This window comes from Dasypus novemcinctus, chromosome 4 (genome assembly GCF_030445035.2).
Source record: "Dasypus novemcinctus isolate mDasNov1 chromosome 4, mDasNov1.1.hap2, whole genome shotgun sequence".
Classification (NCBI taxonomy): Eukaryota; Metazoa; Chordata; class Mammalia; order Cingulata; family Dasypodidae; genus Dasypus; species Dasypus novemcinctus.
The window spans coordinates 89,733,970-89,750,475 of record NC_080676.1 but is presented as its reverse complement, the minus strand read 5'-3'; the positions used below and the strand labels follow the sequence as shown (position 1 = coordinate 89,750,475).

The following is a 16,506-nucleotide window of genomic DNA, read 5'->3' as shown; positions in this document are numbered from 1 at the left end:
CTGTCTTTTTATTTTTATTTTATTTTTTAAAGATTTATTTTTTATTTATTTTTCTCCCCCCACTCCATTGTCTGCTCTCTGTGTCCATTCACTGTGTTTTCTTCTGTGTCTGCTTGGATTGTCGTCAGTGGCACCAGGAATCTGTGTCTTTTTTTGTTGCATCATCTTCCTGCATCTCCGTGTGTGTGGTGCCATACCTGCGCAGGCTGCGCTTTCTTTGTGCAAGGCAGCTCTCCTTACGGGGTGCACCCCTTGCACATGGGGCTCCCCTATGCGGGGAATACCCCTGCATGGCAGGGCACTCCTTGCACCATCAGCACTGCACATGGGCCAGCTCACCACAGGGGTCAGGAGGCCTGGGGTTTGAACACTGGACCTCCTATGTGGTAGGCAGATGCTCTACCCATAGAGCCAAATCTGCCTCCTGGATGGGACTATTTTGCTTGCAGTTGCAGACCCTCTGTTCCTTGGGATGGGCTTTGTCCATCATTAGCTTGTTAGTTTTCCTGGGTGAGTCCAATGAACTGGAAAGTAGGTGTTACAACCCTGTTGAGATTCAGTGCCCAACTAGCACATGGACAGCCCAAAGATTTAAGTCTCTTGGACTATAGCTGATATCTATCAGCTATAGTGCTAACAATGGATTCAAATAGAAGGGGCAGAAGAGCCATGTGTAGGGAAACCACAAATGAGTCCTACTCTGTCACAGTGGGCAGCATAAATTCCAAAGTAAGGCCCACTGGTAGGGCACCAAACTCCTGAGCTGTCTGCCCTACCTATAGTGTCTGGATGTCTCTAGAGCCCTCAGGAGCCCTGCTATATGAGGCAGTACTTACTGTGGCAGTCAATGAGATCCTGCTGAGATGTGCATAAGTGTAACTTCTGGAATGACCTCCTGACTCACTTTGAAATCTCTTAGCCATAAAAACTCATTTGCATTTACCATTTCCCGTTTATGGTTAAGGTCTTTTTCCAGGTGCATTGGTAGTTGGTGCTTGCTAATAATCCCTTGGTGCCAGGGAGACTCATCCCCAGGAGTCATGTTCCACACCCAGGGGAAGGTAGTGTATTTATATACTGAGTTTGGCTTAGAGAGAAAACACATTTGAGCAACAAGGAGGCCCTCAACAGGTAACTTTTAGGCAACGTATAATACAAGGCTAAGTTTCAATTTCAAAAGAAAAGGTTCATAAGTACAACCATCGATATCAAGGGGCCAGCACAATGGTCTGTCCTCCTTCACCAGGCACCACCCCTGTACTCGGGGGATTCTTGCTGGCCATTAGAGAATGTAGCAGAACTCCCCAGGATGGGAATTCAACATTCTTTTGGTTATTGTGTGGCTCTCTACCCACTGCAACAATGCCCCATGAACACTCGAACACATTCATATGCCTTAGAGGCATGTCCCAGATGAACCCTCTCCCATGCAACTCCCCATCACTGACACAATGCACCAGTGATCCTCCCCTGCCACAGTGTGACCCTTCTGTGATCCAAAACCTCTACAAAGATGAAGACAAGAAAATAACCAAATAAAATAGTAATAAAATGAAATGATAGTTTTAAAAATAACATCTGAAATACAAAAAAAATTTTTTAATTTTAAGTAATAAAAAATAATTTTTTAGATATTATGTCTTTCATCACTGGAAGATCTGTTGAGGGACAGCATACTTTTAATGTGAGAATTGTTTTTTGTTTTTTTTTTTTACCAGTCACTATGGTGAACTTAATTTATAATAAATATGTAAATATTTATTGTACTATTGTTATCTATTTAAATGCTGCTAATGCTACTTTAATCATAGTATAAAAACAAATGTCACTCCAATTGATAAAAGCCACATCTTGATTATTTGGGTAAAAGGCAGTACTTTTGCAAGTGTATAAAAACTTTAATCACACATATTTTTTGAGGTTGCTTCTGTTTCTGTCCTCCCTCCTCTGCCTCACTCACTGACTGAAGAGTCATCACAGGAAATATGCAGCCAAATTCCTTGACTAGTCTAAAGGATAGTTTAAAGATCCTACAGTCTTACTCAAGAGACTCATAGAAAATTCTTTTAAAAATCCCTGTAATTGATGTTTTACCTTCTTAACTAAAAGTCCTCTAAATTCTTAGGAATTCCTAATATAAAACAATCTAGAATTAGTTCATGGTAACTCTGATCACAGGAAATAAAGGTCCTCCTTTAGTGTATGGCTACTGCTTTTGGTTACCATTACTCTTAAGACCCTTCAAATACCATCTGGAGTTCCTTTTTTAGTTGAGCTTGGGCTTCTCTCCAGCTGAGAATGTCAGAAGAGAATGGTAGCCTAGCAATTAGACTCCTTTATTATGATAGGCAGAAGCTGAAACCTCTTTTTACTTTCTGTCCCACTTCTCCCACCTGCATTCAGGGTTCACATCATCACCATCACTGTCCATTCCCATCAGGGCTCTTTTCTTCTCCCAGTAGCATCATTACCTCTTTTAGTTATCTTCAGAATGTAAAAGCATGAAAAGTCAAAAGAGAAAACCAAAGACAACCATGAAAAAAAAAGTGATATTGTCTCTGAAACATCACATCAGCACTCCAGGCCTCATTGATCTGACCGTTTCCCCCAGCGCTGGTGAATTCTTCTAAGGATGCTGCAGTGTTATCTGAGTTCTGAAGAACCTCCTCTGACTGTCATCAAAAAACTTTCGTGCATTTGAGGCAGGTGTGGGCATGTGGACAGCATGTGTCTCTCTTTCTGTGTCTTTCTGAGTGTGTGTGAGTCTACACACATTAGGATTTACAACACCTGTTGTAATAGGATCAGTCTGTAAGAATACAGCAGACCTCCTTATTCAGCCATTAAAATACATTTCTTCCTGTGGAACTGCTTCTTTTGGATCCTTTTGAGAGATGAAAACATCCTCCTTGGACATTATCAATCTACCTACAAGTACCGTGTGGATAATAATTATTCCATTCAAACAGGCAAATCCTTGAAAGACAAGGAACATGGGTATAAAACAAGAAGAGCTGGAATCCATTTACTGCTATGTTTATTTGCAAAAAAAAATGAACAATAAGGGTACTATGTCTCCTAACCGAAGGAGTAGTTTTTTCCTCTTTGCACTGGGCTATAAAATCTTGAGTGTGGGGGACAAGTTTAAAGGAACAGAGTTTAGGAAGTCAGGATGAGTGAGTGGAAGAAGAGGGATTTTTGTGGAGATGGGGATTGAGATAAAGGGAAGTCCAGGTTTAGGGATGTTTGTAGAAGCTGTGAGAGGTAATATTTGAAAGAGACAATACTGGGATATTTGCAGGGAGGACATTATTTGCAGATGAATGTGGTGATGTGTGAATAGGTGAGGGTTGTTTGCAGGATGGAGCAGGATTTAGGGATGAAAGGAAATATTTGTGATGTAGAAGGGTATGTTCCCAGAGGGGGAGTTGAGGGGACTGAAGGTTTAACTGATGGTATTTAGTAAACTTGAAATGGGGAAAATAGGCTGCTTTTGGATTTCTGAAGCGATTATATTGCTAGAGAAGGAAGTGGTTGTTTCTGAAGCTTCTAATTAGCCTCCTCTTAATCATATTTGGGTGTTTGGATTAATAGAAAAAAGAGGGAACTTTCTGTGTGCATTGTTCTCCAGGGGTAAAGCTTGGGGTTTGGTATTGAAGCAGATTTCTCAGTTTTCCCTTTTCAATCCTCAAAAAGCTTTCCCCTCACCACTGCACCTGCTGCCATCGGTTACCACAGATATACCCCCACAGAGTTCATGGAAAGAATGGCACTGCCTCTGAGAGACTGCTCTAAGCTGGTGTCTGAATTCAATTGTATGTCATCAGTACATGCTTTATTCGTAACCTTGCCATGTCGTAAACATCAGTGCTGAAAGAGACTAGCCTATGGACAACAAGTAGTCTGGGAGAGCTTTGAACACCAGGCATCAACCACTGTCTGCTACAAAAAATGCACCAAGAGGTTGCATCTCATATCTAAGTGCCGTTGTGAACACAGGTATAGACTCAAACTTTATGATAAAGTAGAAAGTTGACCTCTACTCTCTTGACTTCTTAGATTATTTTTTCCTGAATTTGTTCTGTAATCTACATCCCTACCCCTTTTTACAACAATATGAAATGAATTTCCACTTTTCTATCACTTGTGCTTGCAATTGCCCTTTGATTAATTCCTGTTATATTGGGTGATCCTAATGTCTATACATGGCAAAGTAAAATGACAGACAGGTAATGTGTTGTGTAATTGATGAATCCGCCAAACTCACTTGATAGAAAGTATCTGGATAATTGCATTTATATTTGGCCAGACATTGAGGTCTCTCTCACCTAACACAACACAGCACAACACAACACAACAAAACAAAATAACTATTTCATTTAAACTTTTTTTTCCTTAAGTTTGCTCTTAGGGGGTGTTTTCTTTCTCTTAACCCCAAAATCGTTATAACTCTGCCGCTCATAGGTAAAATTCACTGATGATGATTTCTAGTTTAAATAGGATCTGTTTTACTCTGTTGTTATTTAGTATAAATGGAGGTAGAGAATTATGTTTTTAAATAAATGCCAAAATTGTGTCAAAGAGAAAAGAATCTACCAAGAAACTTTAAAAATGACCCTTGAAATTGGTTTTGCAAGTAATTTTCTTCTTCAGGAGAAAAGTTCTGTGACTTTCTGTGACATCTTTTAAAGGTTTCTTTAGGCTTCTGGCTTTTTCTGATTGACAGTGAGATGATGTACATTTCAGGTAATAAAATAACAAGAGCATTGACGGGATTAAATTTATGGATTGGAAAGTAAACCCAAGTGTTTCAATGTACATTAATGTCTTTCCTGTTTAGACTTCCTAGTGTTGTCTTTTCTCTCAGATGGGCACCAGATGTGTTCTTCCCTCATTGCAGACCATTTTGTGGATATGCATGCAATACATGTATTCATTAAAGCCCCCAGGACTATTTTGCTTCCACAATAGCATAACTCAGTGATTGTATAATTTCACTGACACCTCTTTTTTGTTTACAAAAAACTGTGCAGGAAACCCAAAATAAACACCCAAGTGTAGATCAGGAAGACAGGCTGTAAACCCTAGAGTCTTCACCTCCTGTCTTATCCACGTTAACGCAGACCTCTCTTCTCAGCTTCCCTTCCGTCTTGTTCTTGTTCAGCACCTTGATAACACCTCTTGCAGTGTTCCCTTCCAGATCCCAGCATCCTAGCTTCTCCTCCTCTTATAAACTCAACTTTAGTCTCTAGTTCATTCTATGATGCTCAGAACACTCCTTCCCTCCCTATTACCTGGAGAATTAAATCTAGACTCTTCCACTATGTTCTCCTACCTTCTGCCACTACGCTCCTTTCCCATACCCCAGTCTTCATTCAAATACATTACTGGCTACAGTTATCTGTTTTTCCAGTTTCTAGGCTTCCATGCATATGATTTCACCTAAAATTAAAAGAGAATTCTGGAAGTGGGGAAGGGGAGAGGTATCAACCATTATTGTCACTCATAGGGTCAGAAAGGGTGTGCTACATGGCTGATTCTCTTTGTTTTGAGTTGAAATTGATTTGCAGAATTAAAAGATATAAAATCGAGGCAAATATACATATACATTCAGCTATGGCAGTAAATTAAACTGCAGGAAAATGACGTGAATTTTGTACTTGTACCTGATGATGTGTTTAAACATAAAACCTTTTGTTAACTGCTTAACAGGCCCAGTAAGGTTAAACTGAAAAACTGGGTTATTAAATATGAAGATCCCTTTAAATTTTCTTCAGAATATCCTTCAGTCCAAATCATTTGTAAGTTTATAATTAAGTATGGTTGAGAAATGTTGCATGACTGTTTCTTAGGGTGATTTATTATTTGCAAATGTCGTGCTTGTCTCTTCCCTAGAGACTGTAAAGCTGATCTTCTTAGGAACCAATAGTTTTTTGTAATATTTTGAAATTATATTTTGCTGGTCAACCAAACTGCTTCAGTAATGACTTTTCTTTTTAGAAAAAGTATGTGTGTGTGTGTGTGTGTTTGTGTGTGTGTGTGTGTGTGTATGGGGGGAAATAAAAGGAAACAAAATTCTGGCACCCTATAGGATAGATAGCAGGAAGCATAGTAGTAGTAGTTGTCATTGTTGTTGCTTTCGCTGTCATCATAGTAATAGTAGGTTTTAGTCTGGTAGGCTGCCAAAAGCAATATACCAGAAATGTAATAAATCCCTTTTACAATAGGGATTTATTTGCTTGCAAGCTTACAGTTTTGAGGCCATGAAAATGTCCAAATCAAGGCATCATCAGGTGATTCTCTCTCCTCAGAGACTGGCTACTGGCAATCCTGGACTCCTATGTCACATGGTGAGGAGTATGGTGGCGTATGCTGGTCTTTCCCTTTTCTTCTGGGTTTCATTGCTTTCAATTCCTGGCTTCCAGGCTTTCTCTTTTCTTTCTCTGCATTATATTCTCTTATAAAGAACTCCAGTAAGAGGATTAAGATCCACCCTGGGCCATGCCTCAACTGAAGTAACCTCCTCAAAAGGCCCTTAACTGAAGTAATCTAATCAAAAGGCCCTACTTAATATAGACTCACCCACAGCAATGGATTAACTTTAAGAACATACTTTTGAGGGGTCAATATAGCTTCAAATCATCACATAGTAGTACTAGTAGCAGCAGCAGCAGTAATAGTAGTTAGTAATAGTAATAGTAGCAGCAGCAACAGTAGTTGTAGTAGCAGCAGCAGCAGCAGCAGCAGTGGTTATAGTAATGGAAATTGTAGTAGTAGAAATAGTAGCAGTAGTAACAGTAATAGTAGTAGTAGTCTATAGTTTTATTAGCCCAAATAAAGAGGCACCATAACTTGGGAATGTTTCTTTCATGTGATGAAGTGTCATTTGCAAATACAAACAAGTTTAAATGCATTAATAAAATTGTATCAATTTTAGCATTTAAAATGATGTCAATATCTTACACTTCTGAGTCCAAAATTAAACTTTTAAGTATCATTTTGACATGAAATGTTCAATACTTTGATTCTGTACTTTTAGAGTAAATATATTTAAAATGCAGATTTTGGTTTTACTGCTTAGTTTTTGACTTCTATTTAATAACATCTTTTCTGGCTTGCTTTCCAGATTGCTGTCTGCACTTTGTGAGAATACTTTTCCTAACTAATTTAGTTCAGTTCTATTACCCATTTTCTATACATTACCTTAAAACTGAAGCCTTCCCTACTATCTGGCATTAATTCTTTTCTTGTCTATTCTAACATCTCACCTAAAATATCTTAAATGCTTAGAGGATTGCTATCGATTTGAACCACACTTTGGGTAGACATACACCTTGGACCCAGGAAGGATTTCAATAACTATGAGAGAGAAATGTGTGGCTGATAAATGCAGTTCATTCTAGGAGAGTTGCATCCTTCAACTTTTCAGGACAGTGATACAGAAAATAACTATTACCTTTTCCTACAAATTTTAAAAAAAATTCTTTCAGAGACAGGATGTTTGTTGGCTGTATTAGTGGTCTTACCTCAAGTAGGCTTGGATATTAAAATCACAAAATTTTAGGTATGGACATGGCTTTAAGCTGCCATTGGATAATACCCATCAGATGCCTATTCCTTTTCTGGGACTTAGCTTTACTGTCACTTCTTTTTATTGAAACCTTCCTAGACTACTGTCCTCACAGAGGTAGATGTCCCTTCTCATGGTCCTTCACCAATCTATCATTCAATCTTCTATTAAGACCTATATCGGGAAGCGGACTTGGCCCAGTGGTTAGGGCGTCCGTCTACCCCATGGGAGGTCCGCGGTTCAAACCCCGGGCCTCCTTGACCCGTGTGGAGCTGGCCCATGTGCAGTGCTGATGCGCACAGGGAGTGCCCTGCCATGCAGGGGTGTCCCCGCGTAGGGGAGCCCCACACACAAGGAGTGCACCCAATAAGGAGAGCCACCCATTGCGAAAGAAAGTGCAGCCTGCCCAGGAATGGCACTGCACACACAGAGAGCTGACACAACAAGATGACGCAACAAAAAGAAACATAGATTCCCATGCCCCTGACAACAACAGAAGCGGACAAAGAAGACGACGCAGCAAATAGACACAGAGAACAGACAGAGAGAAAACGGGCGGAGAAACAAATAAATAAATAAATCTTTAAAAAAAAAAAGACATATCACATTATATAGCAACCATTTGCTTATATATATGTGTCTTTACCTTTGGATTATAAGCTATGTAAAGACAGGAAATACTTTTTTTTTTTTTTTTTGCTATATGCCTCCCATTGCCTAGCTGGAAGCCTGGCTTGGATACTTAATGAAGATTGCCATCTTCATAGTAGAGAACAACCCAGAATCTCCATGGCTTGAGACAAGCTTAGGTTGGCAAGGGCTCTGTTCCATGTTGTCCTCGTTCTGGGGTGTAGACTAATGAAGGTTCCACAATTTGGGATGTATTGCAAGGGAAGTGGAAAGTTGTGCTGTGGTTCTTGAATCTTCAGCTTAGAATTGACACAGCACTTTCATATTTCAATGATCAAAGCAAGGGACAGAGCCACACCTAAACTCATGGGGGAAAGGAAGAAGAATCCTACTATATGCCTGAAAGGAGGAGAACTGGAATTATTAGTGAGCAGTACCAGTGCCTGGTAAATAAATGTCTGATATGTGGTACCTATTTAATGAATGAAGTCCCTAAAACTACACAGTTTTCATTTTTTTCCTGTACAACAAGCAGAACCACTTCAAATAAGGGAATATTCTTGTAGCTACAATTATAAATTGAGCATCCTAATATTGTCTCACCTAGGCTCAGCAATTATCTAGAGTCTTTTCTGGAATGATTCTCTTTGCTTTATTCTTATCAGAAAGGATATTTGATCTTATAGCTTTTAAGATGCCTAAAGTATGGAATGGGCAAGTTTACATAATTAACGTTTTGCCTGAGTCATTTAGAAGAGTTGGAAAAAATGTAGCAATGTTTAAATATTTACGTATTAAGTTAGTCTGATCTAGGAGTTCTTTAAATTAAACTTTTGGAAGTGTTACTATCTGACTTGACCACTGGGCAAGAGCTAAGGAAAAATGAGAATCTAAGCAATATAAAAATGATGTGTTGCTGCAGTTTGTGTTCTATTATTTTTTACTGGCTTTTATCCTGATTGTCAAGGCAATCCAAATGAATTATATAAAATGTGGAAAATAAAGATTTGTATGAAGTGAGGTGAATTTAAAAGGACTAGTAGTATCACTGCTCAGATAAAACCACTAACTTTCTGCTGTAACCTCCTCCAATCCATTGCTTTTGTTGTTGTAGGAGAATAGGCTTACAGTAGAGGCAAGAGAAGTACTAGGGAAGTAGCAGTGACAATGGTAAGAAATGATCAGATTTAGAATAGATTTTAAGGATGGCTTTGGTAGGACTTTCTGCTGATGGATAAAATGAAGAAGGAGGTGCAGTTTGACAGAGGAGAGCAACGATGACTCCTGGGATTTGAGCCTGAGCACCCGTGTCTAAATCTGTGTGGGCATAAGAAACTACATTCATATGTGTTTTTAAAAATGTACTTAACATTATATGAATGCACGTTTTCTATGGTATAAAATATAATGTCTAGGGAAATGGATGTGGCTCAAGCAGTTCGACTCTTGTCTACCATAGGGAGGGCCAGGATAGACAAGGGGCCTCCTGGTGAAGGCATGCTGGCCCACATGGCGAGCTGGCCCGAGCAGAGAGCTGGCCCATGCAGAGTTCTGGCCCGTGCAGGAGTGCTGGCACAGCAAGATGACATAACAAAAAGACACAGAGGAGAGACAGTAAGAGACACAGCAGGCGAGGGAGCTGAGGTGGTGCAAGAGATTGAACATCTCCCTCCCACTCCAGAGGGTCCCAGAATCGGTTCCTGGTGCCACCAAAAGAGAATACAAGCAGACACAGAAGAACACACAGTGAATGGACACAGAGAGCAGACAGTGGGGGTGGGGGGAGATAAATAAATCTTTATATGTATATAATTCTTTGTCTCCCCCTAAGATTTATTTTTTATTTCTCCCCTCCCCCTGCTCGTCTGCTCTCTGTGTGTTCTTCTATGTCCACTTGCACCCTTGGTGGCACCAGGAAACTGCATCTCTTTTTTTGTTGCGTCATCTTGCTATGCCAGCTTTCTGTGTGTGCGGCGCCACTCCTGGGTAAGCTGCGCTTTTCTCACACGGGGTGGTTCTCCTTGCAGGATGCACTCCTTGTGCATGGGGCACCCCCACGCGGGGGTATCCCTGTGTGTCACAGCACTCCTTGTACATGGCAGCTTTCCGTGTGGGCCAGCTCACCACATGGGCCAGGAGGCCCTGGGCATCAAACCCTGGACCTCCCATATAGTAGGCAGATGCTCTATAGGTTGAGCCTTATGGTAGGCAGATGCTCAATCAGTTGAGCCACATCCGCTTCCCTTTATATAATTCTAAACATGAGTTTAAATTGTTACATAATGTTCCTTCAAATAGTTGTACTGTACCTTAACTTTTTCCCAATTGGTAGACAATTAGCATATTCCCTCTTCCCCCCTCCCCCCATAATAAATAACACTATAATACCCTGTTTCCTTGTTTGCTGAACTGGCCAAGGCATGCTGGAATTTCATTGTGATCAACCAATCTGAGATGAAGTTGGGAATGGAAGGTACCATCCTGGGATCATCTCGGTTTTGGTACTCCAAGGGGGCATGGTAAATTATGTCCAAACCAGGTTTGTGTTATTTTCAAGGTCAAAACTGGTAGTAGTAGACAAATGCTGAGCGGGCCGTTTGTTTTAGGGGCAGAGAGGGCAATGTCTCTAAGGAATGAAAGAGTTGGCAAGAGCTGTAGGGCAGGACCAGCTCCCAGCTGGGATCCAATTCTAATGGAGAAACTCAATTTTTTTGAGAGGTACATTTAAAATAATAAGTTATGAATTTAGCCATCAGGGCAGGGTGTTGGGTCAGAGGGTGGGTGTCTTAGTTTCCTAGGACTGCTATAACAAATTCAAACAAACAGCTTAAAACAATAGCAATTTGTCCTCTCACAGTTCTAGAGGCTGGAAGTTGGCAGAGCCATTCTCTGTAGTCAGTGGGGTTCTGATGATATCTCAGCAGTCTGTGGTATTCTTTGGCTTGTGGCATAATTCAATATCTCCCTCTGTCACATGCTGTCTTCTATCTCTGTGTTCAAATTTCCTCTGACAAGGAGACCAGTCATACTGGACTAGGGCTTGCTTAATCCATATTGGCCTTAACTAGTAACACCTTAGGAGATCCTATTTCCAAATAGGGTTACATTCATGCCATTGGGGACTAGGATGTAAACATCTTTTTGGGGGACTCATTTCAATCCATAACAGTAGACAACCCAAGGCCGACCTCAGAGAAGGCTGCAACTATATTGGTAGATGGGTACTCACCTCATCACCAGGACTTAAGGGGCCAGACTATTTCTTGGCCCTCCCCAGGGGATAGGAAGTAGCTCTTATTTATAATGCTGTCTGATTTTGTTCAGGAAGTCTGTGAGTCTGAGCAAACAGGAGGAAGGCCTGAAAGGGATTGGGAAAGTGAGTGATTGAACTTTTTTGGGGGGACTAAAATTTTCTTGTGGTATATACAACATATACAATACAGTATTTCCCATTTTAACTACTTTCTTTTTTCTTTATTTTTAAAGAAGTTTTAGATTACATAAACGTTATATCAAAAATATAGGGCATTCCTATATAACCTACCTCCTTTCCCTCACACATTTTCCCCTATTAATAACATTTTTCATTAGAGTGGTACATTTGTTTCAAATGGTGAACAAATAATGAAGCATTGCTGGTACCCATGGTCTGCAGTTTACTTTGTGGTTTACACTTTGCACTACACAATTTTATCAGTTTTGACAAAATATATACTTACCTGTATCTGTCATTGCAATGTCAGGCAGCCCAATTTCAATGTCCCCCAAATTCCCCATGTTACCCCCTATTCTTCCTTCTTTCCCTCAGAATCTCTGGTGACCACTGTCTTTCTATCTTTCAGTGTTACAAGTTCTTCCATTGCTAGAATAATAATAAGTCTACTTTGGTCCATGGTTGCATTCCCCCCTTATGTTTGTTCATTCCTCAATCTTGAGGAATGGGATGGTGATGCCCACTCTGCTTCCAGTTAAGAGGGAGCTTAGATCTCATGGGGCACAAGGATGGAACCGTCTTGTTTACAGTTGTGGATACTCTGTTTTTTGGGATGGGTCTTGTCCATCATCATGATTTTGTCAGTTGTCCTGGGCTAATCTCATGAATTGGAGAGTTCGTATTGGCTGCAACTCTGCTGAGATTCAGGGCTCAACCAACATATGAACAAACTGAAGATTTCAGTCTCTAGGGCCTAATTATAGGTTCAAATAAAAGGGGTAGAGGAATCATATGTAGGAAATTATAAATGAGTCTAACTCTGTTACACTGGGGAGATAGGTTAACATATATTCCAAGGTAAGTCCCACTGACAGGGTGCCTAGTTCCTGGGGTTGTCCGCCCTGCCTATAGTGTCCATATGTCTCTGGAGTCCTCAGGAGCACCCCTGCTTTACTGTGGCAGTCAGAGAACCTCCTGAGACGTGTGTAAGTGTAACCTGTGCAATGACCTCCTGACTCCCTTTGAAATCTCTTAGCTGTAAAAACTCTTTTGTATTTTGTATTTCCTCCTTTCAGTCAAGGTCTTTTTAAAAATGCATCACTAGTTGGTGCTTTAACCACTTTCAAAGATACAATTTAGTGATGTTAATTTCATTCCCAATGTTGTGCTACCATCAACACCATCCATTACAAAAACTTTTCCATCACCTAAATGTGACTGAAATTTTAAAACTTGAATTCATTGAATGTCTTACCCATAGTAGCCAGTGCAAGTCAGAAGGGGGCAGAGAGATCATAGAAATACTAGACATAACCCTCTTCCTTAAACTTGTGGCCTAGTTACATAGACAACTATATTTTGTGAAATTAATTACTAACCATAAGTTATACTGTTTATTTAGAGACCAGAAATAAAACAACTTGCGTCTGAGGTAGTTGAGGCTTGGAGGGTAGTCTCAGAGGTGCATAAGTTCAATGAGAGTGGTTAAATTGTGTTTTCATTTTGGTGATCATGTAAAGAAAATCTTTACCAGTTAGAAAGATAAGCCTCCTAATTTGCAGTGATGATTTGTAATTTAAAGATGTTTTCGTAGACTAAAACTTTAGTTGCTTTGGTTAATTTTGCTCCAACCAGGGTCCTAATATATATTCTTACATTTGCATCATTTTTTTATTTTTAATTCAAATTGCAGAAGATAGTGTTGTGACTTAAGCCTTGAAAAATGAGTGCGTTTGGATAGGTGCAAAAGCAGTAGAAAGGAGTTTCTGCTAGTGGAGAGGCTTGGTATCAAGTTAGAGTAAGCACGGGACCAGGAGATTTGAGGGATATAATAGTTTTCCAGACTTTTAAATACTCGACCTGACCATGTGGCAGCAATTACGGGAATACCCTTTCCTTTGTTGTTACTTGCCTCTTTCTGGTGGCTACAGGAGCTTTAAGTCTTCCTTTGAGACGGTAACCTCCATGGCTTTCCTTAAAAGGAGTCATTTTCTAACCCTCATGTTATTGATCAATGTCTAACATATAATTTTCTTCCTTTGCCAGACGTGAACTTTGTTGCCTTGGGTCTTTATTTCGGAACGGTTAATGATTCTAGCAGAGGCATCTAAAGGAAGCTCCATTGCATTATCCCTTTGGGTGTTTGCAAGGTACTCAGGAAGCAGATTGTCCGCCAAGGACTAGAACGCCAAAGGGAAATTGTCTTTTTTTAATGTAGTAGTCTAATCCTGCACCTGTCCTTGCTTAGGGATTTCTTTCCCTGAAATATCATTGACGTCCTCTTGATTTATTTTCTTTTGTACAAAAAATGTTCCAGATCAGAGCTTTTTATTCTTCAATTTGCAGTACAGTTTTACTAGGTTTGCCCGTATTGTAGGCTGACAAGTGGTTATTTTTTAAAAATATTTTTTGTCAAGTACAACTTTTTCTTTTTCTTTTTTTAACAGATTCCAACAAGATTATGGCAGAGCCCAGCCACATGCAAAAGCAGCTGGATTTACAAAATGGTAGCATAGAGGAAGGCTTTGTGGTGAATTCCCTGGAGAACGATTCCCAAAACATGATGGAGAGCCTAAGCCAGAAGAAATATTCTTCCAGCCTGAGATTTAAAGCCAACGGAGACTATTCTGGCTCCTATTTAACCCTCTCACAACCGGTGCCTGCCAAGAGAAGCCCTTCTCCTTTAGGAATCAGTGTGAGAAGCAGTCCCTGCTTGGCCAAAATCCAGGGAAACAAGCAGTTCTCTTGTGATGGCGCTGACAAAAATATTTCCATGAAACCTCCCACTCCTTTACTCAGCGCTTCACCCTCCCTTGGTGGATATCCCCTTGGGAGAGCGGACTTTGATCATTACACCGGCAGGGATGGCGAAAGGTCCTTGAGGCTCTCAGAGAAGCCTCCCTACTCCAAATATAGCTCAAGGAATAAATCACATGACAACGTCTACTTTCTCGGAGGGGTGGAAGGCCGAAAAACCTCTGGCTCCCTCCTGGCCATGTGGAATGGAAGTTCCCTGAGCGAAGCCGCCCCCTCTCCCATCAGCAGCTCGGGGGCGGCAAGTATGCCGTCAAGCCCAAAGCAAGCCAGGAAAATGAACCTTCAGGACAACCTGGCCCTTCAGCCCAAGGCAGCCAGACACAAGGAGCTAACATCCGAAAACATGGGTTTCAGAACCAGGAAGTATTCGGGCGGCTGCAGCCTGAGTCACATGGGGGCCTATAGCCGATCGCTTCCCAGGCTGTACAAAGCCACAGAGAACCAGCTGATGCCTCTCAGTCTGCCTCCCAGAAACTCGCTGGGCAATTCCAAACGAACAAAACTGGGGGAAAAGGATCTACCTCATAGCATGCTAGACAACGACAGTTACCTTAATTTTTCTTCCTTGAGCTCAGGGGCTTTACTGTATAAAACCTCAGCATCCGAAGGCAATCCCTATGTGAGTTCCACCCTCAGCGTCCCAGCCAGTCCTCGAGTGGCTCGGAAGATGCTTCTGGCCTCCACGTCCTCCTGTGCCTCTGAGGACCTTGAGAGGTCCCCTTACTCAGGGACTAGCCCAAGTAATTCCTTTATTCATGGCGACCTGGACAGAGTATTTGCGAACAGGAGGAACTTCTCTTGTGGATCTGCAGAGTTTGATGATTCTGATCTGGACAGCCTCAGGCAGGCGTCAGGAACGCCCCAGCCTGTTCTTCGAGAGCGGAAAAGCAGCATTAGCTCCGTTTCGGGACGCGATGACCTGATGGATTATCACCGGCGCCAGAGGGAGGAAAGACTCAGGGAGCAGGAGATGGAGCGCTTGGTAATCTTCATCTGACCCGACCTCACTGTTTCCTTTAACAGCTTCTACAGGGCAGCCTTGGAGACCGACTCCAAGAGTGTGTGGCAGTGTAGAATTTCCATGTGTGCCAACTGCTCCTACCCTTGGCCTCTTCCTAGATTTTCTCCTGCTACCCTCTTCCCAGATCACTATTACTAGTCACACGTGGATATTTCGAAGGCCTGCGTGCATCTGGGGTTATATTTAATTGGTCTACAGGGGTTCTTAACAAGAGGTCCCTGACCTTGAATTGAAATTCAAAAAAACATTATTCTTGTGGGATGTGTTGGTGTGGGTGTGATATATGTATTAAATAATACACAGTACAGTGTAGATTTAGTAAGGGGTGTGTGGTTTTCACCTGACTGGCAGAGGGGTCCATGGAATAAAAAAGGTTAAGAACCCCTGCTCTACAGACTTCTCACAAGTATAAATTCTTAAGAAACCTAACAAAGGTAGTTGTGAATTTTACTGAATTTCTGTAAGTCTTAAACAGACTATTAGGAAATGCTGATTTGGGTTATTTATATCATCACATTTGCATTGTGTGGCTGTGATAAATGTAGTTAGTGAACTCATGACTCTTCGAGAATTAGGCAGTGAATTTTTCTGTATAGCATATTGTCTGGAAAGTTGAAGCTTTGAAGGATTAAAGTTGGAGGCTTACCTCATTTGTGCTCAACTTTCTCTCCCCCATGATCTCGTACACACACCATCCTTCTCTCTTTTGTATATAAAGTGACTCCCAACTACACGTATTCACAAAATTTATGAAATTGTCCTTTTCTATTTAGAATTAATTTATGCTTATTGTGGAAAATATTGAAAATAAAGGGGAACCTCCCTTGAGAGTCCCATGCATGAGAATAAACCATTACATTTTTCCATCGAAGGAGATTTGGTCTGTTGAATAAGCATAATTTCTGTAGTGTTTAGCTTAGCTGTCATTATACCAGTGTTTCTTCTTGCTTCCCCCCTTATTAAATCTTTATTTGAAACTCAAGATGGTTAATATTGAGTATTAAAGGTTGAACCATAATTATGAACCTCTAAGAA

General features: G+C 40.9%; 1 protein-coding gene across 34 annotated transcripts in view; it reads left to right on the top strand.

The window, feature by feature from the left end:
* PHLDB2 (pleckstrin homology like domain family B member 2) overlaps positions 1-16,506 on the top strand; it is a 264,046-nt gene that overhangs the window by 157,051 nt on the left and 90,489 nt on the right. For all 34 annotated transcript variants that reach the window (XM_012521541.4, XM_058295871.2, XM_058295867.2 and 31 more), the window contains one exon: positions 14,081-15,432. In XM_012521541.4, coding sequence (XP_012376995.2) covers positions 14,081-15,432 — 1,352 coding nt within the window. The remainder of the gene's footprint in view (positions 1-14,080; positions 15,433-16,506) is intronic.